The sequence below is a fragment of the Lacerta agilis genome, chromosome 5 (genome assembly GCF_009819535.1).
Source record: "Lacerta agilis isolate rLacAgi1 chromosome 5, rLacAgi1.pri, whole genome shotgun sequence".
NCBI lineage: Eukaryota > Metazoa > Chordata > Lepidosauria > Squamata > Lacertidae > Lacerta > Lacerta agilis.
In genome coordinates this window covers 36,151,140-36,178,740 of record NC_046316.1, presented here as the reverse complement: position 1 = coordinate 36,178,740, position 27,601 = coordinate 36,151,140, and the positions used below count along the sequence as shown (strand labels likewise).

The following is a 27,601-nucleotide window of genomic DNA, read 5'->3' as shown; positions in this document are numbered from 1 at the left end:
AGGTTGCTTAATCATACAGGATGCTTCTGTGAAGCCAGACTGCCTTGGTAGTGCTAATTTCATTCTCTGTTATAAGCTTCCTTCTCCATTGTCTGTCTTAGTGCTGATGTAATACAGAAAGCTCCTTCCTTCCTTCGTTCCTTCCTTCCTTCCTTCCAGAACATTAGGGGACTGAATAAGAAGTGTTAGAATGCACTGCCTAATGTCTTCCCGCTCTTCTTGTAGACCACTAAGGCCCATTGTTTAGGGTTCTCGTTCATTAATGGAACCTATATATGAAGAGCTGTCTCTCCTCTTCTGACCTTCCCCCTGCCAAAGCATGGATGCTGGCAGTGAGGCCAATGGGCACAGCAGACTCTCCAGGTCCACACAGCTACACCCATGTGAGGCTAATGCCCAAATAGCTCCAGTCCTGTCACAATCAGTTTTCATAAATGGTCCACAACCTAAATGCTGATCTCACCAGTTATATGTGATGCATCAAAGCAATGAAACAGTCAACTCACCATTACATAGCCACAACAGGGCTACAATAAAAAAAAATTGCTTGCCAAAAATATTACCCTTTTCCTCTGTGTATTGCTCTGAGTAGGAGCAACAGTTGCTTTTTGGCTGTTTTTTGTGCAAAGCTAGGAATAATTTTATGTGTAAAGAACCCCAAATCTCTTGAAATACCACTTCATGCCAATTGTTTACTTTTAGGTCAAGGGCAAGATATTAATTGCTTCTCAGTATTTCACTTTAGAGATTTATTATGCAGAGTTCCTGCCTTAATTTCTGTCAGTCAGAATGCAGAGTTAGATTTAATATATGACCCAGATCAACATAACCAGCAATTGTATTGATTATTTTATTGTATTATTTCAATGTTGTTGTAGACCACTTTGGGCCCTACGCACAGAAAAGTGGTTTATAAGTGCAATAGATAAAAAATAGTGTGTTCTTGATCAAAATATCACGTCCCGTTGTGGATGAAGGCATCTGAGCCAAATCTTACGTAGACATGATTCAATCTATGAATAAAAGATGATGGAAAATAAATCATTGTGCAATTTGCTTTTGCTGAACAAAAACAGAAACCTGTATTTGTGTGGTTTTTTTATCTTGTTTTTCAATTCTGTCAGCAGCAGTGTTATGAAAGCAAAATTACAAGAAGTAACAACCGTTAGTCATAGAGGTTTTGAGAAGAGTAAAGAAATCTACAGGAATAGTATGCCAAAGTGCTTTCAAAGCTCACTGGCGTTTGATGAAAAAGGAACTTGTTCAATATACACATCACGTTTCTCTGTTTCTCTCTACCTCTCACACCCTTCATGTTGACTGACTAAATCTGTGTAAATGCCCACTTCCTGATTGTGACTTTGCTTGGATAGCCCTTTGCTTAGGATTGCCCCTAACATCCATGGGGCAAGTGTACACTGCTCCTTTTCTCTTTCTCAGAGATATCCCAATAAAGGATGGACACAACCTTTGTCAGGGTAAAAGGTTCTATAACCAATCTTTCATTGAAGAGAATGTGCTGACAAAACATGGCCATCTCTGATACATCTACCAGTTGCAATGCATGGTTTGTATGTTGATTTGCTCATTCGCAAGCAGGCTCAGCCGCAGTTTGGTTTATTAACAGAATCCACTGGGGCATTTTCTCTAGCCGGTAAAGGAGCATTTTTATTTTTATTTTTATTTTTAAAGCTGATTAGAAGGTGGACAGATTGGACCAATGGCTCTTCATCAAAAAGAAGAAGAAGAAATCCAGAGTGATTTCTCACAGTTGTTTGTCAGCTGATCTGTTTTTGTCCCACACAAGGTGACTATAGCTAAAGATCATAAAATGGCCATGACAAATAACAGTGAGAGACTTTTCAGGTATATCCTCAACACCCATGTCACGTCACGATGCAGAAGGTCTTATATCACCATGAATGCTTGTCCAGGACAGTTTCCTGCTGTTAATATTCAAGAAGAAGCCTTCCTTCTTCAACAGGCTTGTGAAGTGTGTTAACTGGGTTGTTTTGCTATATGGACAACGTATTTTTATTAAATGAGATCTAGAGAGCCCCAACAATGGTGGAGCTTCATGCTCCAGCACCGGGGGGCGGAGAGCAGGCAGGGGCGGGGCTGGTGCACCGCCCACAGGGGCATGGGGCATGTCCTGGGGGTGTGGCACACTATCTGTGGGGGCATGGTGCCCAGCGCGGATGGGGGGCAGCCACAATGGCACCCCACCGGGATCACGCTGCCGGTCCTCTTCTTCCGCCAGTGAGCCCCAACCCTTAGTGTAAGGTGTTCCTGAGCACACAATGTGGGGTATTCCAGTTTCCATTGATTCCCCCCTCCAGTCTCACACTATCTTCTGGAGGTCTCCTGACTCAAGAGTAGCCTTTCAGGGGGTCACAAGAGAGTTTAGCCCAAATAAGGAACCAGGAAACCCACATTGTGCAAGCAGAATTTAGCTTGCACTTCTTGGAGTCCAAACCCCTCTTCCTCCTCCTCCTCCTCCTCCTCCTCCTCCTCCTCCTCCTCCTCCTCCTCCTCCTCCTCTTCTTCATTTCATTTCATTTCATTTCTTGGAACCCACTGTGAACCTATAGAGCTGGGCAGGAAGCAGCATTTCTAAACTAACTAACTAACTAACTAACTAACTAACCCTGTCCTCAGTTTGCATCCTAATTCTGTCTCTATAGCAGTAGAGTAAATTTGTGATCACCTTTCACAGACATGGAAAACAATTCTTTTTCTATGCCAACCCTACCACGGCTTGTCACAAATTGATTTGTTGGTGGAATGGAGCATAGCTTGCTTTGATGAATGGAATGTCACACCATAGATGCCTTGGGTAGTGGAGCCCTATAGAAAAAGAATGGCCTGGCGCGTTTCTATTTTCCCAGTATAGTTGCCACTTCATATTTAAGGAAAATTTACAAGGGATGACATTTCTCCATGATTGACAGCTGTTCAGGGAAGATGTGACTATGAGTGGCAGTGTCATGATATATGCAAAGATGATTGCAGTTTCTTTTAGGAGGTTCGGTACCGTTATAATTTCCATGTGGGTGTTAAAATACGTGTTTTATTTCTGTTTAACAATAAGGAAAGAAATTTAGATGGCTGTTAAGAAAATAACAACTTACTGTTAGGCCCACATAAATATTTAGCTGCACTTTTTGTTGTTGTTAATACATTGAGAGCACAGTCCTAAATATGTTGTTGTTGTTGTTGTTGTTGTTGTTCAGTTGTTCAGTCGTGTCCAACTCTTCGTGACCCCATGGACCAGAGCACGCCAGGCATCCCTATCCTCCACTGCCTCCCGCAGTTTGGCCAAACTCATGCCAGTCACTTCGAGAACACTGTCCAACCATCTCATCCTCTGTCGTCCCCTTCTCCTTGTGCCCTCCATCTTTCCTAACATCAGGGTCTTTTCCAGGGAGTCTTCTCTTCTCATGAGATGGCCAAAGTACTGGAGCCTCAACTTCAGGATCTGTCCTTCCAGTGAGCACTCAGGGCTGATTTCTTTAAGGATGGATAAGTTTGATCTTTTTGCAGTCCATGGGACTCTCAAGAGTCTCCTCCAGCACCATAATATGTTACCGTCCTACTAATGTGAGGAGGATAAACATGTGGTCCTCCAGATATCATTACACTACAATGTGCATTGACTCCAGCCAACATGGTATGGCCAGTGGCCAAGGGTAATGAGAGTTGTAGTTTTCTTTCTGTGGCTGATATGGCCATCATCAGAACAACTACAATTATATTGTAAATCCCGCTGTGATCCTCAGATGAAGGGTGGTATAGATTAATAATAATAATAATAATAATAATAATAATAATAATAATAATAATAATAATAATAATAATAATAATAATCTGGTTCTGGAATCCTTCAGAAGGGCTGGTTTAAAAACTGGATAAGCAACAATAATAAAACAACAATAACAGCAATAGTTGTGTGAAGGGGCAACATGACAGAAAGGGGCTGCAACCACCCTCTGGCAACGTGTGGCTCTGTTCTCTGCCTCACCTCTGCAGTCCATGCCACAGAGAAGAAATCTGAGGTGGGGAAGACTACACTACAGAACAGCATGTGATAAGAACTTTAGCTTCCAAAGTAATGTTTAGATATGCCCTAAACTGTCATTGACATTGTTGTGCTGCAGCATGTGTGTTTGTTTGTTTTTTAAATTATTTTCAATACTCTCAGCACAAGTATATAAATGAAATTTTTATTTAGCCGACCAAAAGATTGACTCTGTTTTTCCCCTTTTGTTTTCTGTATTTTAAATCTGTTTCTATTGCATTTTGTTTTGCTTTTCAGTGTAAGTGGTCCAGAAAAGGCTTCATACGAACTAGGTGGTGTATTACTGACTGGTATGTAAAATGGAAGGTGTTTTTTTTTTTTAAAGCAATGCATTTTGTATAGTTCCTAGTAGAATCAGGAAAGTTTCATTTCCCACCAAGTGGCAGGCACCTATGTCGTTGCACATTTTTAAAAACATGATTTTGTATATGGGCCAACATGCTTTAGATTCCAACGTATAATAAAATCAATGGATCCCACTGTGTGATGATAGATATTGGAATGAACATTTATAGGTTTACTATTTCATTTCCTGCTTTATAATTTCACATTGAACACTAATGTTTAATCCAAATTTAGATGTAATGGCAAACTACGGTTAGCAGAACCTGATCCTCACAAACCAGGTTCAGACCACTGTTTTGGATGCTAGTTTAATACTTGGTAGTGTTTGATATTTGTGAGAATGTAATATAATGGGCAAGATCTGTCACACCTGTAGATATGACCAGATTCCCCTTTGTCCCCCCACTCCAGTGGGGTGGGGGTGGGGGCTCCAGAAGAGATGGAAGGAAGGGTAAGTCCCGTTTCCACAAGGGGAAATCAGTTGCACAAGTGAGATGCCACAATTTGATATCGCCCTAGATATTTACGAGTTTTAAATGCACACACAAATGGAAACGCTGGTGGAGGTCTGCATATAGACCAGGTGTATAATGGCAGACTCATTTCAATTGATTTCATTGCTTATGTTTCAAAATAGAGCTCGTATTCAGCAGTCACTCAAGATCGTAGTGCAGTAAGATCACGTGCTTTCCCTCTTGCCTATGTCCTTACTTTTATTCTGAGTAAGTCTTCTCCTCCTTTTGTCACAGTGCCTTTGACTTGGTAAACATCCATCTTTTCCACGATGCTTCCAATTTAGTTGCTTGGGAAACAAGCCCGTCGGTTTACTCAGGAATAAGGCATAAGGCCCTCAGTTATGTACTTGACAGGTAGGTTGTCAACACTCTTTTTTTAGCTTCCTTTATTGCCCTGCATTTTGCATTGTGTTCCAAATACAAAGTAATTATCGTTGCTGTGGCTTTGTCTTGAAATCTGGCCAACCTTCAGGGGACTAGAAGAAAAAGCAATGAATAAGCACAGAGGATTTGTTTATTTTTAATTGCAAACTGTGGAAACGCCAAATATCCAGGGTTGTTGCTGAGCTTTACTCAGAGTAGACCCATTGAAAGCAGTGGACCTAAGTTAGCCATGTTTATTAATTCCAGTGGGTCTACTCACTGAGTAGGTAGTCCTGAGGAGAGCAGTAGTATTCCTGAGTAGGACTAACATTGACTAGAACAGGGGTCAGCAGACTTTTTCAGCAGGGGTCCGGTCCACTGTCCCTCAGACCTTGTGGGGGGCTGGACTATATTTTGAAAAAAAATATGAACAAATTCCTCTGCCCCACAAATAACCCAGAGATGCATTTTAAATAAAAGGACACATTCTACTCATGTAAAAACATGCTGATTCCTGGACCGTCCACGGGCCGCATTTAAGGCAATTGGGCCGCATCTGGCCCCTGGGCCTTAGTTTGGGGACCCCTGGGCTAGAACCACCAGTCCCAGGAGCAGCTCATCTGATGGGGTGGAGCCACAGCAATAGCTTCCTGGCAGCTGCATTGCTGCTGCTGGGAGACTTTTGATGCAGCTTTGCCCTACCAGGGCAGATGTGCCGGTCCAGTCCTATGCATTAACTAGATATTTATTTCATTTTCTTTCCCCCCGAAAGCCAATGAACTGAGGAAAATGTGAGTTATTCTGTTGCTGGAAAATTAGGTATGAAGAGAGCATTTGTACTGCTTCTGCAGCCCACGTACTGATATAGTTTCCTCGGAAACCCCATTAATTTGTAGGAAACAAATGTGGATTTCTGTCGGCATCTGTAAAGGTAATGGGACCCCTGACCATTAGGTCCAGTCGTGTCCGACTCTGGGGTTGCGGCGCTTATCTCGCGTTAATGGCCGAGGGAGTTGGCGTACAGCTTCCGGGTCATGTGGCCAGCATTACAAAGCCGCTGTAATATCTTAAATATTTTCAATATATTTTAATCTGTTTTCCATACACCGAACACTTTTCTACTTCTTGTTGCCATGCACTACTATTCTCATTTTATAGGGGTTTAATCATTTTATTTCTGGTGCTTTATTTGGTATGGTCAAGTGTTTGTTGCCCAGAGAACTCAAGTTGAAGGGTAGTCTGCAAATATCATTACTAATAATAGGTAAGAAACTGAGAATGGACTGCTAATTTACTGAAGGCCACCTAGGGCATCTGTGGTTGATCTCTGGCTGCTAATTGTGTCACCTTTGCATAACTCAAAGTGCAGTATTAGTGCATATTTGGTTATACCGTAACTCAGCTTTGCACATTGGTTCATACTGTATCTGATCATCAACCTAGGAAATGCAAGAATTTTTATAATAGTCTTAGAAACCCTGATTGCTTCCCCCCCCTAAACTTAGAAACCTTCTATAAAGCTTAGTATTAAATGTAAACCAATGTTTTGCACTGACCAGTTCTTCCTGCTTTTTCATATCTGCAAGGTGGAGGAGGTTGCTAGCTAGAACAAGTGTGTGCGTGTGCGTGTGTGTGCGTGTGTGTGAGAGAGAATATGAGAATTAGGCATGGGGCTTGAATAGCTTACACGAGTTGTCTACAAACGGTTCTTCCTCTCACTCAATCCCAGAACTAGAAATTTGACGAGTGTCGTTGCCATTTTTAATTCTAATATGGGGTGGTCTGACTTCAATCTTTTCACTCGTGCATACTAAATTAACAAAGCAAGAATACTCAGGTTCTCACACCAGTTCAGGCATAGCCAGATCTGTGTTAAGTGATCCTGTGGGTGCAACTCTTCCTTAAGAATTTAAGAAGTGCTTTGTGGGAGGAGATTTACATCCACCTAGTCCAGCATTCTTTGCAAAGATCCTAGCAACCAGCAAGCACTAGGTGGTCCACCGGAAATTGGCCTGTAGCCCACATCTGGACCACAATTGGCCGTCTGTCCACCCCACCCCCACCCCAGTTACTGTATGTTATATTATTAAGCTATTGCCCTGACTAGCTAGGCTTCCTTCAGGCTAATATTATTCGAGATGAAATAATTATTCATACTTTTTTCCATCTGCTATTTATTCCTCCATCTCTTATTGTGGTCTAAAGGACCTGACAGAGCTGTAAAGCGCTTTTGCACTGTTAAAAAATAAAACTTGCACTGTGTGTTTCCTTTTAGCTCTTTTGGAGACATTTAGACCCCTCCACAAATGCCTCGGCAAGCAAGAGTGAGGGCTAAACAGTGTTAACCGCGGGTCAAGGATGTCATGGCGGTATATCATTAGAATGTGACAGTGCCAAAACCAGACCCAGCTCTCCTGCCTTTTCAGGGAAAGAAGAAGAAGAAGGGGAGGGGGGAACCCTCCATTTTTTTAGGTGGCACTACCACTGTAGGGGCTTACATTCACATAGATTGCTCATTTTGAGAAAGCAGCCAGCCGCAGATCCGGACCTCCGTAGTGAAATGATGGGCTGCCCGGCACAAAAGGGGAGTTCTGTAAGAGCAGTGAATAATGGGAAACCCCTTTCATCAGCACTGCTAACCTTTTGGCAGCCACCAGCAAACTCTATTCTGATCTGCTGATTGGGGAGGACAATACACTGGAGCTCACTTTGAATGAATGCTACCACCAACAGTGCCCCCATTCAGAAGGTTTTGGGAACCATCTTGGACCATTGTCTGCCATCACTCCTTCAGACAGTAGGAAAGGGGAAAGTGAGAGTATCTATAGGAAAGAAACTGCTTCTTTTCTTGGCTTTTAATCTCCCTTTAAAGCTTCATAGATCTACATTTCCAGCTGAGCTACAGGAGCAATGGCGGTGCCAGATAAACACAGAAGAGAGAAAGTTTCAAGGCAGGCCTTTAAATCCCCTTATCTGCATGCCCTAATAATGCAGATTTAGTGCTGTTAAAACCAGAGGCTGATAAGTCTTTTCCTCTAAAGCCTTTAAACTGCTAAAGAGCATTTAACAGCCACTGCAGTTCAAGCTTTTCGGGGGAACAATGCTGAGAAGGAAAAGAGTTTAATGAGCTAAACCCCTCACTGAATGAAACTGAAACATCTTTTCACAGTTGATTTAAGTCGCTGTGGGAGTAAGTGAAGCAGTCCTGTCTGCTGGGCGCATCTTGGCCAGTGTGAACAGCCAGTTAATAGCAGCAATTTATGCAAGACTGAAGTGACCATCATAGGCTGCATTCCCGTCTTAATTATTTGCGAAAAGGAAACAAATGCAAATGAACTTTTAGGGGGGGGGAATACCAAAAAGAAGAAGAAAAAGGCACATGTTGTATAAAGTAGTTATAATGTAGTTTAACATTTGGGGGTTTAAAACTGCTGAAAATCATGACCACAGAGAAAAAGCTGGTACATTGATAAAGAGAATCAAATTTTCCAAAAGTATATGTATATATATATATATATATATATATATATATATATATAGCGCTTTACCAGTTGGAAAGCAATTTCAAAGCTTTAATGGTAAGAACGGCACCGAACCTCAGAAGCTTCTCGTGAAAACGCTTTCCGTCGCACTCTGATCTTATGTTTTTCTGACCTAACAAAACGAAAACAAAAACAATTACTTGTTAAATTTTTGAAAGCTGCTTTGGAAACGGAATTTGCTCTTCACTAAGTCGCATAGCTACTATTTACGATTCTTAGCATTTTCCCCTGAATCGCAGAGAGCTTTTGCTATTTTGAATCAGATATGTATTCTAGCAGAGAGAGAAGGAACTCAACCAAGACACTTTTGGGTACATTGAGCAAGTTGCAACCAGGATGCTGAGACACCAAGCCAGAGACTGTTATTGTTGTGCCAATCTATGAAACATCCTGAAGTTACTTAGAGTAGGGGGGTGTCCCCCCTCCCCCGGCTTTCGAACATGACAGTGCCCTTCTGTTTTAAAGAAAAATACGTAGCTTGGTCTAGTTGAACAGAAACATTCTTTTATTTTTTTATTTTTACATTACAACTGTGAAATCTTGGCATAAAGCCCCGCTTTGTGACCTTCATTATTTTCTCACAAATATAGTCCATTGTAACATAGCTGAAGTTAATTTGATCAACATTGGGACATTTAACTTTTATGTCCAGTCAAAGGAGCTGTTTCATGCTCATTTTGAGTATTCAAAAGAAATGATTGCCAGAAAAATAATGTTACTATTAACAATTCAAAGCAATTAGTTTCCCAGGGTGAGGAGATGTGAGGCATAGGCTCCACACAGCAATTCTTTGTCATTTTATGGATGCTCATCAGTCAACTGTCACATCTTCTCAAAGGCCCCTCCGATCTAAATGTTTCTCTTTGGGCTTTTCCCAGAACTTGCAGCTGAATGAGAGGAAGAAAAGCCACTTCGTTTCTAGGCAGAGGCAAACCTTGTGTTAAAGATCTGGGTCATTTGAGCAATTGGAGGGCCTGGAGTGTTTGTAAATACTCCTTTATTCTTATTTATATTGCTGCTGTTATTATTATTATTATTACAATTTAAAGCAGGGAAATTGTAACGTGAGCCGTCTCTTGGCAGAGATTTAAATAAGTAGCCAGATATATTTTAGCTTCTAGCCAAAGACACCAACAGTTCATGTTTACTCAGGTGCAAGTCCCACAGTGTTCAGTGGGACTTGCTACTTAGCAAATGTGGTTGCATCCTGGATATACAGATATCACTATAATTTTAAGGGGTTTTTTTTTCTCCAGCACAGCAAATAGGATGACAACTTTAAATCAAACTCATTGGGCCATCTCAACTTTTATCTTCTTTGCTTTCCTCTTGCTCCTTTATTTTTATAAGGGTCTAAAATAGGTATATTTGTACTGTATCCCTCAAATAAGGGATTGCTGCCTAGGTATCTTCTTACATTCTGTTTTGTCATCAATGCCTGATGATGTTTGTGGTCTGTCTGTCTCTGTCTGTCTCTCTGTGTCTCTGTCTCTCTCTCTCTCTCCTGTCTTTTACTAGTTCATCTTTATAGGTGCCTGACACCACTGGGCAAAAAGTCATGAATGTTTGTTATTCAGATAGCACAGACAAACAGAACACAATCTACACACTGGTTTTGTACACTCTGCAAATATTGAGGTGCATAGAGAAATGCAATCCTAGGCCACGCCTTGAAGAATCATGTGGTTAGCTCCCTGTACCCAGCACAGCCAGTTTGTAAGATTGCGGGGGGGGGGGGGGAATACCACTGGCCATTAGTAGCTGCAACTCCCTGGGCATTCATTCGTTCTTGTATTTAGGTTAGAAACAGGGGTGGAAGAAGAGGGTGCAGTGGGTGTGGGCCGCCCCAGGTGTCACCACTGAGGGGCGTGACAAAATGCTGGCCACCACTCACCGCGGAGCCTGCAGCATATCCGAGCCACACGTCTCTCCTGGGAGAGACACGGTGTCTTGGGCGTGCAGGCTCCGCGCTGCCCAAACGGTCCGTCCGCTCCCTCCCCCCCCCCCTGTTGTAAGGCGGCTGAGTGGGAGGAGGCAGGCAGCCTCCGGAGGCCCCACGGTGCACCCCTCCCCAATGGGCAGCTCACCCCAGGCGCCCGAGCGGTTTCCTCCACCGCTGGTAAGAAAGCAAGGATAGTTGTTGCGTATTACAATCTCCCATGTAAGAAAATGTGAAGCACCAGGCAGTTAATCGAGGGTGTGATTATCATCCTATTGCTGAACTTCTTTGATTTCTTCTTCTTGAACTTGGCATGAGGTATATAACACTGAGATACAATTATGCTTCATGGAGTTTTGAATAGTAACTAACTGGCCCAAAAAACCCCACCCCATCGTTTTACGATGCTTGTCCAGTTACTCCCACCAGAGCTGTTAGTTTGGATCCACAGGACAGTCTTCACACAAAGGTTTAGACTTTTGAGTCATAGGATCATTCTTGTCATAGGATCATTCTTCTACAAATCTGAACTGCATATGTTGGATATGAAGCCTCCTTCATGCTAATACGTGGATCGGGGCATAATTATCTTCATATTCTACACGAATACAATACCAAAATATGTGTTTTAGGATAAGTTTAGAAGTACAAACATTGATGTAAAATTTGTATTGAATTACAAATCTTTGTACGGTTTCTTTAAATTAAAAAAATCACAGATGGATGCAAAAATGGGAAACAGTGGACGTATTATCTGTCCTAACTAAAAGCATTCTTTCTTCAAGCAAAACAGTTCTCACTCACAGCATCCTTGCCCATTTCAATAGGAGTAGAGTTGTGTTTTATTGTAGCAGAATTGACAAGTGCTTATATCATTATACATATCTAACATTGCATTAGGTGAATGTCAGTGTCAGATAAGATCATGGTTTTGTCAATAGAAGGGAAATATCGTTCCAACTAAAGTGAGCCAGTTTTCAAGCTCTAAAAATTGATTTTTATAGCTCTTCTTGTAATCCTTTCCCTGAATTACATATATATTATTGATGTGGTCTTTCTTGCCATCTTAATATCTGCTGACGTGGTAATTAATTAAAAAAATATAGCTTTTTTGTTGTTGTTCCTGTGGCACTATATTGAAATTAAAAGTGAACTCGCATATTAGTTAAACGGTGCTGGCAAATGCCCTGAGTATTAAGATGATTACCTAAGCCTCTTGACAACACCTTTCATCTTGTTGTTTGCTATTTGACCTTTTGAAATGTTTTTTTTTGTGTGTGTGTATTATTAATAGGCTTTGGTTATTGGTTTTTTTTTAAAAAAAAAAAAGCAAGAGGTTCAAGAATATGATAAAGTTGAGCTTTTTAATGTCAGCGTTACAACATTTCAAACGTGTCAGTGAAAGCACTTACATTAGGCCTTTTTCTTTTTGCTCTTAGATTGTCATCAATTATGTTTCCCCTTTAAGGAAGGATTGTTTCTAGACAGTCCTTTCTAGATGTGTTCTGCAGGCCATAGTCACGAGTAGGATTGTTCAGAAGTACGGGGCAAGGTTCTTCCAAGAAATTCAGAGAACATGAGAAGTGCCCTGGTAGGACAGGCCAAAAACTTACCTAATCCAGAACCCTGCTTCTTTCTCACAGTGACAAACCAGATTTTCACCGCTGTTACCAAAAAGTGGTCTTCCAGGGTTAGGCACGCCATGATGACTAGTAACTAATGAAAGTGTTACCCTCCATGAACTTGTCTAATACCCTTTTAAAGCCATGCCTGCTGTGCAAAGAAGTACTTCCTTCCATCTACGGACATGGTAATCTGCCTTACACTGAGACAGACCATTAGTCCTTGTAGCTCGGTAATGTCTACTCTGTTTCACAGAAGCTCTTCAGGGTTTCAAACACACACTCTTAGCACTGAACTAGGGCCAGTACCTGTGGTTCTTTACTTCCAGGCCCTTATTTATTGCTACTCATCTGCCTTTCTCTCTAGAGTAGTGCTATGCCGAAAGCTGTCCTCCAACATTTCGGAGGTTTTCTTTCACTGTGAAAAAGGCACCCATCTTTCTGGCGAGAGAGAGATGACTTTTGATGGGTGAGAGTTGGGTTTACATTGTCATTGCAAGGTGGCTAAGGTGAATGTGGCCCATGTGTGGTTTTGTTTATTCCATTGAATGTTTCTCGTGCTCTGCAGCCTCCTCAGCTGCCTGCTTTCCTGATCCGAACTTACCTCATGATGTCTTCTCCAGAATCTTCAACAGGAGGCCATGGAGACTAGATACTGAGCTCCTGAGATTGGTGCCCGCAGCCATTTTGGGTGGTATTCTAGTTACATGTCCCATCAGCACAAAGATTCTGCTTGCGCAACAGACATTTTCACCCTCTTTTCACACTGTGCACCCTCCTCAAAACTGCTCCAGAGGGTAGGGGGAACCCCTAGAACGAAATTTAAGGGGGTGCATAGGCAGAGGAGAGAGGGATAACATTGCTTTGCACAAACAGAAGTATTTGTGCTGATGAAACGTTCGTGTAGAACTACACAGGATACAACGCTTTGTAGCTGAGGGAAGTCCTTTTTTTACCTTAAAAATATCCATAGTGATTTCTTTAAAAGTAAAAATTAAATAGTCTGGCATACAGTAGACCCCCCCCCCAATTTTCCCATGCTTACAGGAAAGCCCAGCAGAAGATGTCATTGGGTTTTTCTAGAAATAGAAGCACCCAGGAAGGCTGCAGAGTAACTGGATAGATGGTTTGTAGATTGAAAGAAAGGACACTCACAAACATTAATTTGATTACCATGAAAGTAAGGCAGTCCTGCATCCCACCCATGAGAATTTCACTTAAATGTTATCTCATTATTTTTGGATAAAATTTCTTTTCTCATAAACTTACGGAGAACAGGTACTATAGACTAGGCACATTACAGATCTATTAGTAAAACCATAAATAGGGAGCACTGTTTTGTAACATTTGCCATCCCACATGTGGGTGGCGCTGTGGGTTAAACCACAGAGCCTAGGGCTTGCTGATCAGAAGGTCTGCGGTTCGAATCCCCACGACGGGGTGAGCTCCCGTTGCTTGGTCCCTGCTCCTGCCAACCTAGCAGTTCGAAAGCACGTCAAAGTGCAAGTAGATAAACAGGTAAATGGCGGGAAGGTAAACAGCGTTTCCACGTGCTGCTCTGGTTTGCCAGAAGTGGCTTAGTCATGTTGGCCACATGACCCGGAAGCTGTACGCCGGCTCCCTCGGCCAGTAAAGTGAGATGAGCACCGCAACCCCAGAATCAGACACGACTGGACCTAATGGTCAGGGGTCCCTTTACCTTTTATGCCTTCACTGCAAAGGGGCCAAGAACTGAGCCAAACGCTCCACCTGGGGGAACAGAGCTCCATAGCTGTCCCACCACAACAGAGGAAGCCCTTGTGGTGGGTACTTAGAAGAGGGTTTCTCAATAAGTTCCAAGAGAGTGAGTTCATGCATGGTGATAAATTCCTGTAAGCATTTAATCACCTTATTTGTCCCTATATTCAGCAATATACCGGTAAGTCTAGTGCCTCTTAATCCAAACATTCTATTTCCTTTGGAGCTGAAAAACGCTTCCTAACGATACTTTCTATAAAGAGCAAATATAAAATCCTACATCCTCTAACCAATAACCTTTCTGTGACCTTCATTCTGGAACCACATTGAGACCCCTTTCTTGTCATTTTGAAAGGGGGGGGTGGATTTAGCATCCTTCATGTATGCAAACACTCCTATTGTTTCTAAACCTTTCAGGGAGGAGAATTGTTTGGCTTGCATGTTGAGACTTAATGAGACTTTATTTTTTTACTAGATTCAAATTGAAATAGACTCTGGCTTCAAAGTTTAGATTAACTTGAAAGTAGGACAAGTAATTTAAGCAACAACAAAAATGCCGCCAAACACTAACACCAAAGTGATACAATTAGTTGGTCAAGCGTTGTTTGGCCTCTCGTCAAAGCTACAGTGTTTCTTGTCTTAAAAGCATTTATTTCATTTTTTAATTTTTTTAAAAAATATAATTGCCATGCTCTTCTATAAAGGGAACTTTATAGATGTCAAGGTACCTTTCTATGTCAGCTGCCTTAGTAGAGTCCTCAGATTTAATATGCAGTATGGGACTTTCAGAACATTACAATGCTCCCTTTAAATATGTTTTGAAAAGAGTTAAAACTCTTTTCTGCGTCGCTGCTGAGTTTGCAATGGCTTTGCTTGTGTGCTTGAATTTCGTACTAAATATTTGCTCATTATTATTTCTGTGTGTGTGTGTGTGTGTGTGTGTGTGTGTGTGTTTGTGTGTGTGTCCTTTCATTGTGTGTGTGTGTCTGTGTATCCCCTCTTTCATTGTTAACATCAAATTACCCTGCAACACTGTTTAACGTCACTGCCTTCATTGGTACACAAAGCACACCCATGGTGGGAATTGCCAGCTCTCGGAAAAGTAGACGTATAAACATGAGAGTAGATAAAATATTAATCTTTAGCCTCCCAAGTTTTCCATACAATTTCCATGCCTGTGCGAATTAAATAATGTTGACCTCCAAATTGTTTATTCCCTAGATACGTGACAATGCTGCTTCTTTCTTTTTTTCTCTCTCTTTCCATTCATCCTGTTTGGCCTGAGGTTGGGATTTTTGTTTTGTTTTGTTTTGTTATTCATTTAAAAAAAAAGAGTGAGAGAAGAACCCCCTTTTCATTGGTGTCAAGCTAGGATGAATCGGCCAGGGGAAGCATGTTTATAGACTGTGTGAAGAACTTTGTCTTTGTGTGGGAATGTTGGTGACACTGTTACTGCTTGCCTGAATGAACTGCGATGACGTGGGTAATAAGGTATCCTGCTGAGAGCCACAGCAGGCCCTTCTCAGACCTCCCACTTAATGCCATTCAGCTCCAGCCCAGTGTAGCTAATTTTTCCCATTCCTTCAATTCTTTTGGCCCCCTTACAAACAGAAAAGTCAACTTTTCACACCGAAGGCGAGATAAGTGCTTTAGGAAATAATCTTGTAAACAGAATGTTACCTTCTGACCTGCAGCTGATACCTTGACTCGGGACAAAACCCGCTAGCCTATTGCATTAGACATGGCTATTAAAGGAATAATGCAGCTGATCCTCCTTACAAAGTGTGCTGAGAAATGGTTTAGCCAGATCACTGTGCCTCTTGTCACACTGAATCATGTTCAGCAGCTCCCCAACACACACACAGGGCTGATACGCAACTGCTTCCTTCTTCCATCACCCCTCCCCAAAATCCTGTCCATCTCGGTAGCAGTATCTGAGGGAATAAGCGGTGAAAGCCGGCTGCATCTCTCCTTGTCTTATTATTCCCTTGAAACGCTGATATGAACTTGAGGGCATAAAATACATATTGCAGGAGCCAGAAAAAATCCTATGGATCTTAAACCACCTTGCTGCAAATTTTGAGTGGCATTTATGGAACAGAGTTTAATCACTTTTCACTTTTTTGCATATGAAGAAATAGGTAGGCAAGCCTTTAATGTATTGAAAATTAGTCAGAAAAGTTGTACTAAATTAATACTGTAAGTCAGACCTCAGTCCTAAATGTACTGCACTGAGATTTGTTGTTGTCGTTCAGTCGTGTCCGACTCTTCGTGACCCCATACGTAAACATGCATAAAAGGGACACGGGTGGCGCTATGGTCTAAACCACAGAGCCTAGGGCAGTGGTGGCAAACCTATGGCACGGGTGCCAGAGTGGGCACGCAGAGCCCTCTCTGTTGGCACGCGCCATCACGCCAGCAGTGCCATTGTTTGGGGTTTTCAAATTGGGCAGCAGCTTCCCCCCACGCCTCCTTATGAGTAAACTGCTCCCACCCGGCCGGCAGCAGCTTAGAAGCAGTTTATCTCCCCAAAGCAGCTATATTCCTGCCTCCCCCCCCCTCCGCCCCTGGCCATTGGTGGGATTTTTTTACAGCCAGCAGGCTGTAGTTTGCGTGATTGGTGGCTTTGTCAAGGGTTTTCGTTGATTGGTTGCTGCCTGCGATCCTTGAGACTATGTGTTGTTTCTGCTCCGCGTGCCATAGGAAGCGTTTATAAGGCGTGTGAGTGTTTTTCTCCCCCCCAAAAAAAAACAACTATGTTCCAAGCCCCCCCCCCCAAACAACTCAGGGCAGCCCCCCACTCATTTTATTACAGTATATTAATTATTATCCCATATTAAATTGCCGTGTTGGCACTTTGCGATAAATTGGTAGATTTTGGGTTGCAGTTTGGGCACTCGGTCTCCAAAAGGTTCGCCACCACTGGCCTAGGGCTTGCCGATCAGAAGGTCAGTGGTTCGAATCCCCGCAACGGGGTGAGCTCCCATTGCTCGGTCCCAGCTCCTGTCAGCCTAGCAGTTCGAAAGCATGTCAAAGTGCAAGTAGATAAATAGGTACCGCTCAGGCAGGAAGGTAAATGGCGTTTCCGTGCGCTGCTCTGGTTTTGCCAGAAGCGGCTTAGTCATGCTGGCCACATGACCCGGAAGCTGTCTATGGACAAACGCCAGCTCCCTTGGCCTATAGAGTGAGATGAGTGCCGCAACCCCAGAGTTGTCCGCGACTGGACCTAACAGTCAGGGGTACCTTTACCTTTACCTTTAAACATGCATTAGATTGTGGTATAAATAGGAGTGAATCTGTCAATTTAGTTTTCTATCAGTTTTCCATTGTTAATTTCAGTTCACCACATTTTCTACACTGGCTTGTGATTTATGTTTTCAAAAGTCCTGAAAAATCATTAGCATTTTAGCACACATTTCTCCTAATGAACACTTTTTTGCATGCTGTTTTGCCCAATACACAGATTTTTTAAATCACCCCCCCCCCCCCAATTTAATACTTTTTATGTTAGATGCATACTTCCCATATATGTGCATTTTTTTGTACCCATATCTGATACTAAACTTCTGTAAAAATCAAAGAAATGCAAATTTTGAAGGATAGCTATGCTTTAATTCATGTATTGCTTCTGGAAGTGTGAATTGGGAAGGCTTGCATTTTTCTGAACTGAAATGTTTTCCCATCCCCAGCTTGTCAGTACTGAAGGGAAAATAGTAAAATGCTGGCTGTCTAAAGTTGCTACATCTTCTTTCTTACTTCTTCTTTTAAATAACTAGATTCCTCTGACATTTTTTTAATAATAAAACTTTCTGAAAGGGTTTGAACTCCCAAACGCCAGTTATTTGCTTAGAGAGGTTTTTGTTGCTGATGTTAATTTAAGGAAAGCCCTAAAGTATCAATTATTAATGTAAAACTTTAATCACTTAAAAACCAGGAAAAATATTGGCCACCCTTGGAACAATAGTAGCCATCTCCCCCCACCAAAAAAACCCTCTACCGCACCTTCTTTCCATTCATTCATTCATTTATTGTTGTTTTGCAAAATGTATTCAGACAAGTAACAGCTCTAAACAGATAGAAACATACACAAATCCTGATATGATTCTGTTTTGCCTTTCTTCTATAGCCTTGGTGAATTGAATTGTTTCCAGGTAACCTTAACTTAAGGCATATCAGGCTTTTGAGTGAATATGTGACTGTGATAGTGGGTCTTAATAATAAAATTAAAAGAAGATAAGACTTTGGAAAGTAAGATTATGAATGCAACTCCCAAGCAGTGATGGATCACCCTGTGTATATTCTTCCCACTTGAACAAAGCAGTATGGGCTGCAAGTAAGTCCTGAAAACTGGAATTCCATTGGAAACCAGACTCCACTTTCATTAAGCGCCACAATGAGAGTGCTAAAATGTGGGCCACAGAGGTACGGTTTCAGTAGCCCACTCTGGTATGAAGCTTCTGGATGGCCACTATCTCCTTACCACAAGGTGTAGTGATGGCTACCAACTTAGACAGCTTTCAGTGGGGATTAGATCCATTCATGGAGGGTTATGGCTGCCAATGGCTGGTGTCCATATCAAAGGACATACACTTCTGAGTGCCAGATGTTGGAGAGCATAGGTGGGAAGACTGTTCTTGCAGTTACGTCTTGCTCGCAGACTTCCTGTAGGCATCTGGTTCACCACTGTGATAACAGGATGCTGGCCTAACTGAGCCTTTGGTCTGGGCGCTCTTTGTATGTTCTTATGTTCCCCCTAATCCTCCTCAGCGGGATGCTGAGATTAATTTGAGATAACGCCGACCTAATCACCTTGGAGGAAGCATGGGATTCCAGTGTAATGAATGTAGTGTTCAGTTTTAAGTAGAAATTATGCATATCTGTGTTTAAAGGGCTTATTGATTTGTTCCATTTAGAGTAATGATTTAGAAATTCTTCCATTTCTTTACCGGCAACATCAGCATAATCTCCTTTTCAAGCACGCTTTATGATGTCTCATCCATTGAGATAAATTTGAAAGGTTCCCTCCCCCCCTTCCCTGTGCCTTGAAACTACTGTATTCATGATTTGCCTTTTTCAGTGGTTACTTGCATGAAAGGGGAAAGTGAGTATCGAGGAATTGCAGGGCTGCTCCTTTCCCCTTGCCCCCTATTGTTGTGGTGCTTGTATTTCACTTCTGCAGCGGGGAGACTGCTGTATTCATGGAGTTCCCTGAGTGATTTAGAACCCGGCAAGATCAGCAATCTACGTCACGCAAGAAGACTCCATGAGCAAATGAAACTCGCCGTTGCAAAAGCAACCACTTGTTAGTTGCCTACACAAGCTTTTAGTGATACTGAAAGGGCAGCCCCACAGCCCCTTGCTACTCATTTCCCCTCTTTGCAGGTAATAACTGAGGAGGCCCTTGTCATGAAATGAACTCCATCAGTGCATTGTGACTCTGAAATTCCATTTATGTCCATGTTAGTATAAATGATGGAATAAACTGGTCAGCTGCCTACAACCTCTTAACATTTACGTACCCTTCACTTCAGCTTTCATTCAAATTTTTCTTTTTTTAGAAAAGCAAGTCTTGGAGTTGTGGAGGGAAATTTGTGGATGGGGCATAGCATGGGAGACTGCCTCTCAGTTATGCTGAGCTCAGGCAGTACTTGTAATTTACCGAGGGTCAAAGTCAGGAATTCATATTGCAGTTTTATGGTTCATAAGTTAGTCAGTTTTGAGTATGGATTTTTATATTTGCTACAGCTGTTGCTGCAAATATTGAACTGAGTAAGCGTACTTAATGTGGCATGTGAATCATTGTTGAACAAGAAGGGAAGGCACCATCACAGATCTAACAACAGCAAGCAAGTGGATCATAATTGTGATAGATGGTTGCTTTCCATCCTGCCCCCACCCCTTCCCATATTCACCTATGGAAACACTTCACAAAGCATATGTTGGATGTGACAGATACGTTTAAAAACATGGAATGTCGAGACTAAACTGCAGAATTACACTTTTTCTGGCTGTGGGCTGATTCAGACATAATGCCAAACCCATGAGTTGGTTCTACATCAACAAGGCCAGAAGTACCCTCAGGCTCAACCACTTCTCCATTCTTCTTCCCCTCATGACCCACTGTTTCTGGCTTCCCTTCCTGCTTTAAAGCAAACCACTGTTTCTCATTTCATTCAAACAAGCAAGCTGTGGTTTGCATGTCACCTAATCAGCCAGGTTTATAAGCAACATAGTTTTTCCTCAATTCAAGAACAAAGGGAGGAAACTGAGGCACTAAGGAGAGAAGGAGCGGATGGAAGCATAGCAAGGTACTGTGGACATGGGGGTCTTCAAGCTTGTTCACAAACCATGGTTTGGTGTGTTGTGGCTGAAGCAACCCAATGGCATTTCCTAATGGTGATTTTTGACTGTTCTTCCTGCATGATCAGTTAAAATGTTAATAGTCACTGTTCCCTGGAGGGCATTATGTCACTTAGTCTGGTTGCTGATGTCACAAGTAACTCAAATATAGTAGCATTACATATAAAGGATGTGTACACTTATGAAGAAATCCATGACCTGGAGCATGAAAAGCAGATTGAAAGTATATGGGTAAAAATTGTAGGAGAGAGGAACAGTGACCTTACTATGGGTGTCTGCTACAGACCGCCAAGCCAGACAGAAGACTTGGATGATGCCTTACTAGAGCAGATTACCAAACATTCAAAAAGGAGAGAAATAATAATCCTGGGTGACTTCAGCTTCCCTGATATCTGTTGGGACTCAAACTCTGCCAAGGTCTGACAAATTCATCGCTGGCAATTTCATTTCCCAGAAGTTTGAAGAACCAATAAGGGGGTCATCTATCTTGGACCTGATCCACACCAATAGGGAGGAACTGATTGATGAAGTGGAAGTGCTTGGAAACTTGGGAGGAAGTGATCATGTTCTCCTGGGTTTCAGGATACAGAGGCAAGGGAAGCTGCCTTACATTCAGCATTGGTTCAGCAGCATTATCTATTCTGCCTAGCAGTCATACCAGCCCAAAGAGATGGAGCAGCAAATGGTGGCATCATTCTAGTGGTGGGCTCCTTTAACTTGATCGGTTGTGGTAGCGTCATAGGACTGGGTTGTAAGTCTTGCAGATAAATTACAGTATTTTTGGTAATGCAATGCGGACATCAGATAAGAACTATGTGAAATAGAATCAGATCCTCCCACTGTGAAACATTAAATTAATGCTGGTGACATGACTTGGCTGCTTCCTTTTTTACACCATTGAAATTTATCACTCCATTGGGTGATTAATTGCAACCTTTTATAGGAAATTTTGATTCATGGCATGTTCAAAAGGAAATTGTAATGCAGGAATACAATGAAGCAACTTCTAAAGCTCTCCTGGTCAGTTGGGGAGGGGAACACCCTCCTGAATAGATTTGATATTTGATGAGCTGTCGAGATTTATAGTTGTTAACTGCTAAAACCTAAAGGAGTACATGCTTTTCATATGCTACTCGTTCAAACCCATTCATCTCTCTGAGATCACTCAAAGCAAGGCTGCAGATCGAGTTAATCTGGCAGCATATTCTGATGCCCCCCCCTCTAGAAAATTGCTTAACACAAATTATTTTACTAAGCAGTAGGCCAGTTCAATGTATTTATTTCACGTCTTCAGGATTTCCTGTTTTTTTGTGTTTTTTTTGCAACAGGTAGCCTTCCCAGGAGCAAAACTATTCATGTAGTCGTTGTTTAACTTAAAGTGTCAAAACTGTCATAGAAACCATATTCTACATTACTCCAAAGCCGTAGCATCATCATATTTTTCACCTCAAAAAATCTCATAAATCTCTTTTCAAAATTGCCTACTTCAATTTGAGGTTCATTCCTAAGGAATATACTCGGGGGGGGGGTATACTAGTTATACTAGTAGTAATATTGCTACTACTACTAATAGGAGTAGCAGTAGTATAGCATGGATGGAACTCTGAACAGGAGCACTCGACACTGCAACATTTTGTGACAGCCTACACTTCCAAATTTCTTCACAATAATGAACTTCAGTCAGCACCTGCAAGAAGCTAGTTTATTTATGTTCAGTTGTTTGCCTTGCCTGATACAGTTGGTGCTTCTACAGTGGTACCTCTGGTTACGAACGCTTCTGGTTACAAAAGCTTCAGGTTACAAGCTCCTCTATCCTGTAAGTATCTTCTTCTGGTTGCGAACTTTGCCCCAGGATGCGAATGGAAATTGCACGCCAGAGGTCCCATTAGTGAAAGCGCACCTCGGGATAAGAACGGCTTAAGAACGGACCTCCGGAACGAATTAAGTTCGTAACCAGAGGTACCACTGTATTTTTGATGGGAGGGCTGAGGCTAAGTGACAAGAGACACTGTCCACATCAGTGGCTAGCCTTTACGCTTTTTGTTGCCTAATCTAGCAACGAAAAAGGTAAACTCATCTGGTCGCATGCAGACACACATCCAGACACGAGCACCTGCTCATCAGCGTTTTCTTTCAGTGGCAGAGAAGCTCCTCCAGGTTGGCTCCAGGCATCCTAAATCAAGGGTGTGCAGAAGCTAGATCCAGCCGTATTGGTAGATCACTGGCTGAATTTCAGTAGATCAACAAGGATTTCTGATTCTGGATTGTTTTAACAATATCAGCAATGGAATGACATGCACCACACCACCACCCTAAATTGAATAATGCTGAAATGAAGAAAGCTTGGTGTTGCCAGGTGTGGGTTTTTGGTTGGATCCCACCAAGTGGATCCCACAATCCTCAAGTCTTCCTCTCCCTGTCAGTCTACCTTAGTTCTTCTAAGGAACTTGTGCACTTGCCCAGCACCACCTTGCAGACCCTCTTCCTACCAGGACCTTGGCAGGGTTTCAGTGACAGAGCCGTGCGCATGCACATGTAATCTCTTTGCAGTTACAATTTTGGGTATTGTTTTTAAAGTGAAGGTGCTTTACAGATTCCTTTCTTTCACATACAGCTGAGCATACTGCATTTAATTCTTTCCCCCCCTATTGTGCCTTTTCAGAATTATAGATCAGCGGTTTGAGAGAGTTTCATATTTTGTCTTTGGAGATTTCAACTTTCGACTGGATGCAAAGTCAGTGGTAGAGGTAGGACCTCCTTTTCTTCTTTACATCTGGACCCCACTGGAAATTCTTCAGGCTTGCAGAAAAATGCTCAATAGACCAAGTTGGTCACAGCCATAAAAAATGTTCCATCTGGGTTTCCTTAATTGCTGTTCCAACGCTACCAGTCCACCCATGAAGTCCAGCATAGATGTTCTGGGTAGTGAATTTGCTGCCACTCAGCCAGGGCTCCCAAAGACCACATCATTCTGGCACAGCTCTGGAGATTGGAGATAACTATAATTGGGTCAGAACTAGACTGTGTGTAGTTTGATATCAATACATTAGTCAGCTAGTGAATTTGTGGCTGAGGTGGGATTTGAACTAAAGACCTTTCAGGTTCACAGTTCACATTTTCTTTAGTATTGACATTCCTGAATTGGCCTGAGTTTCCCACAAAGAATAATTTCCACACAGCTTTTCCCCAAATTTCATTCCACAGAAATTTCAGCTCAGATTTTAGGTTTAAAATGGGTGTATTTGTTTTAAAAAGAACAAACCTCTCATCCCTTCCCTTTTTCCTCCCTGCGATAAATCATAGGCGGCTTGAGAATCGCACAACAAATTTCCTATAATGGGAAATCCTCCTAATAACCTTCTCTAATCCTGATGCGGCTATTTTCATTTCCAGAGTGCTTTATGAACATTAATTAATGTTATGCTGCAACCATACATCTAAGGTTAGAGACAAAGAGTGCAGCTTGTGCATGAATCAAACTTTTACACGTCTTAATAGAAGAACCTGCATTGTGATCATGTAACATTTTTTATAGAGAGCCTCCAGAAGGAAGGGTCCTTAAAGTTTCCTGGGAATCCAAATGGGGAGGATTCAGTGAACTCACTTGCCTGCTTGCCAGGAACAAGTTTGCCTTCCCAGTCTGGCAGGTGACTGCGCTTCTAGGAAAAGCCATGCCACCTTTCCTCCCCCCCCCCCTTTTTATTTTTATTTGTGGAAGAAAGGAGTGATGGTATCACTTCTACATGCTGCTGGCATATGTTCACACAATCCAAATGGGAAGGGAGAGAAAGAGAGAGCCTGCCTGTAGGAAGCCAAGCCCAGAACTTCCCCCTGTAGCTAGGATTTTATCCATGAATGCATTTAGTTAAATGGCATAAGTTACTGTGCTGGGAAAAAGACTAATGATTTACCTCCAGCTACAAAACAAGAGGCATGAAACATGTGCACAGAGGGGGATTTTCCTATGATGACTTCTCTACCTGCAGAAGTCTTCCCTGGGAAGGGGGAGGTGTGCATGGATGCGCTGTGATGCCAGGATCTTTGCCCTCTCCCCTTTTAAGCCCTCATGTGTTGCCTTTAGTACTTTAATAGGGCTACCATGACGATTGTAACATGGCTAAACCAGATTTCATTGGGGCAAAAGTAGTGTTGAAGGACCTGATGGAGCCACTATATTATTCAGCCTACCTGTAGGCTTATTCATACACTGCACTGAATAAGGTACAAGGCATCTCTACACATGTTCAAGTGTTAGTTAGTGTGAAAGAGTGTACACTGGTTGATTTATGCAGCTGAACTGTTGTGTACACATATTGTTAAAGTAATGTGAGTGTCCCTGTATGTTACTGATTTGATGTTACCACTGGAGCCAACTGGCGAATGCTGCTTTGTCATACTGTCCAAGCTCTGAAGGTAACCTATAAATTAGCTCTTTCTTCTCTCGTGAATGCAAGTAGCTGTAAAAGATTTCCCCCTCTTGTTCACCTCTTTGTTCCACCCATTTGGAAATATTTCCTTGTGAAATGATTCTGCCAAACGTTTCGGTAATACAAGAAGACCCAAGCGCCAAATTTGATGCATTGAACTATTACATCTGCCTACCTAAACAGCAACACAGGGCAGTATATTTCCAAAGACATTCTCAGCAGGGCTACTGAAAGAGAAGATATATGGGTTGTTTCAAAAATAGATTTTCTTATGCTCATACAGAGTAACATAAATCAGCTGGCACCTTATTGGCCATATTAAATTGTAATTAAGAAGCAATAAATCATCATTCAGGGTTTTAGGTGCAGGAGGGAAAAGACTTCTCCAAAGCATTAGACAAATCATTGTTGCTATGAAATTCTGTTCCACTATCCACGGGAGAGACCCATAGGTGGTCAAGGAGACTGAGAAATGCACTTATAGGTCACATAATGTGCCTTGTCAAACTGAAAATGAATCAAAAACTATAAAACGTGGAACTGGATCTTTGTCATGATGGTCTAGATAGAGCCTTGCACAATCATTGAGGTATGTGCAGAGCACACATACATGTGAACTGCAGTATCTCCATGAAGACAGCAAAGGAATGTGTTTGCAGATCTGCCTCTTTGAAATAAATATAGCAATACTTGTGGGTGAGTGTTCTGTATATCCTTGACGGTTTTTTGTCTGGCTGGAATCTTTTGTCTGGCTCTTGCTTAATTGGGGGTGGGGGGGATAGAAAGGATTGTGTGGACATGTGTGGAAACTAACCTGTTGCACAAAGTTAAACTTCACAATTGCTTCTCTCCCCACATTTTTTTTTCTGGCTCTGCTCACCACTGGCATGTGGCCCCTGGAAGCTTGTTCAATAGGGAATGTGGCTCTTGGGGTGAAAAAGTTTCCCATTCCTGTGCTAAACAATTGGAAGAATACCTAGTCATCTGAATTATACTTGATTTGTGTGTTGTAACTTCATTAAGCTTTTTAGTGTGTGTGTATATATATATATATATATATATATATATAATGCTAAAAAGCTTAATATATATATTACTATCAAAAGATAGAAGATTTTAAGCAGTCAGGGAAAGGAAAAAGTCAACTATTTGTCCTATCAAGTCATTTGTAGTTGTTACATCTAACACTCAAGGCTAGAATTTTGCTAGAAGCACACTCATGGAGTGCTAAGTATGTGATCGTACCTGCTTGCTCTTTGGAAGGATAGCTTAAGGGGGTAGCTAGCCAATTCATTTGGAGGCTGTGGAGAGGAGGCAGGTAGGAGCAATAGGACTACCGCAAGCTCACAGGTGGATCCCAACTTTATCCTTTCCTGTGCACCTGAAGAACAGCCTGCTAAGGAGCCAGGAGGTTTGGCCAGCTAGCACCACGCACAGAGAAGAAGAGGAAGATCCATGGTAGTAGCTGTTCCCAGGGGGAACCCTACTTATTTGGAGGCTGCTGTGGGCTGTGGATCAAGAGCAGAAAACCAAATCCAGTGGAGAAGCCCCAAAGCTCATCCTAAGCGATAGTTTGTGGGTGGGCATTTTCCTAGATCTGAGATTAGAGTGACGGGAGAGGGGACTTTACTTTTAACAAGAAGACTGTTAAAACCCTTTTCAAATGTAGTATTTGGTTAAAGAAATTTCTCCTGAATCAGCTGCAGTTCGGGTTTTACAATCTTTCAACTGCACTTTTTCCCATCTCACCTAACTCTCTGGGTTTCACTCACACTTCTTGTGCACCGTAGGGAACCGCTACAACCCAAACACATAATATTGCATGGGGCAGGCATCTTTGTGTGGTGGGGTGTCAAATACCTAGCAAGATGCGTTCTCTGCACGACACAGAGAAAACCGTCTTTATTTTAAACATCCGTAAGCTGCAGCGCAGCACTCAAAGCAACATACAAAGTTTTGTCAAGGGTCAAACAGCAGTTTAAAAAAGAAATATCCACCTGTTGTTTTCTCACTGATGATTCCTGGCAAGGACTTGATGTAGCTCTAATTGACATGGGAATAATTTCCCTGGTGGCGGGAGAGGGGGGACACCCTTTGTAATGCAAACATCTGCCAGATTGTTAGCTCTAGTGGCCAGTGTGTTGCTGTAGCAATAAGCCACCAAAGTTTAACTTGGAGCTAAAAGCTTTCTGGTAAATCACCAGTCTTCCCTAACTACATTAACAGACTAAAAGAATAAACATCACTTCATTGCTTTGCTACCCTGCACACCTAATCAATGGCTGGATCCTCTAGCCCACTGTTAATTGGTATCTACTCTGTCACAGTTCAGATAATGTAGATGGAGGTTTTAGCTCATTATTCTTTTAATCGTAGCTGCTCCAGCTGTGTTTGCACTGGTGGGGGCATAGCAGCTTTCCTTGTTTGTACCAGTTCGCGGATTAAGGGCAGAACCCTTAAGTATGCACTGCTGTGACGCAACCTCCGTTTGTTTCTGCATCGTTTGAACACAAGTTGTACAGCAGCAGCAACATTTTTGGGCGGCGGCGGGGGAACACAACAGCTTCCCTAATTGGAATGGGTCTTTCCGAAGGCAGATACCCCAGGTCTCTTGTATGTTGCTTTTGCTGCAGCCAGACAACTTCTCCACAAAACTTAAATGCTGATCCTATG

General features: G+C 42.2%; 1 protein-coding gene across 4 annotated transcripts in view; it reads left to right on the top strand.

Annotated features, from left to right (window-relative positions):
- The window catches only part of INPP5A (inositol polyphosphate-5-phosphatase A), a 234,576-nt gene that overhangs the window by 132,720 nt on the left and 74,255 nt on the right, over positions 1 to 27,601 (top strand). For all 4 annotated transcript variants that reach the window (XM_033149334.1, XM_033149337.1, XM_033149335.1 and 1 more), the window contains exons 7-9: positions 4,316 to 4,368; positions 5,173 to 5,292; positions 23,164 to 23,248. In XM_033149334.1, the coding sequence (XP_033005225.1) occupies positions 4,316 to 4,368; positions 5,173 to 5,292; positions 23,164 to 23,248 (258 nt within the window). The remainder of the gene's footprint in view (positions 1 to 4,315; positions 4,369 to 5,172; positions 5,293 to 23,163; positions 23,249 to 27,601) is intronic.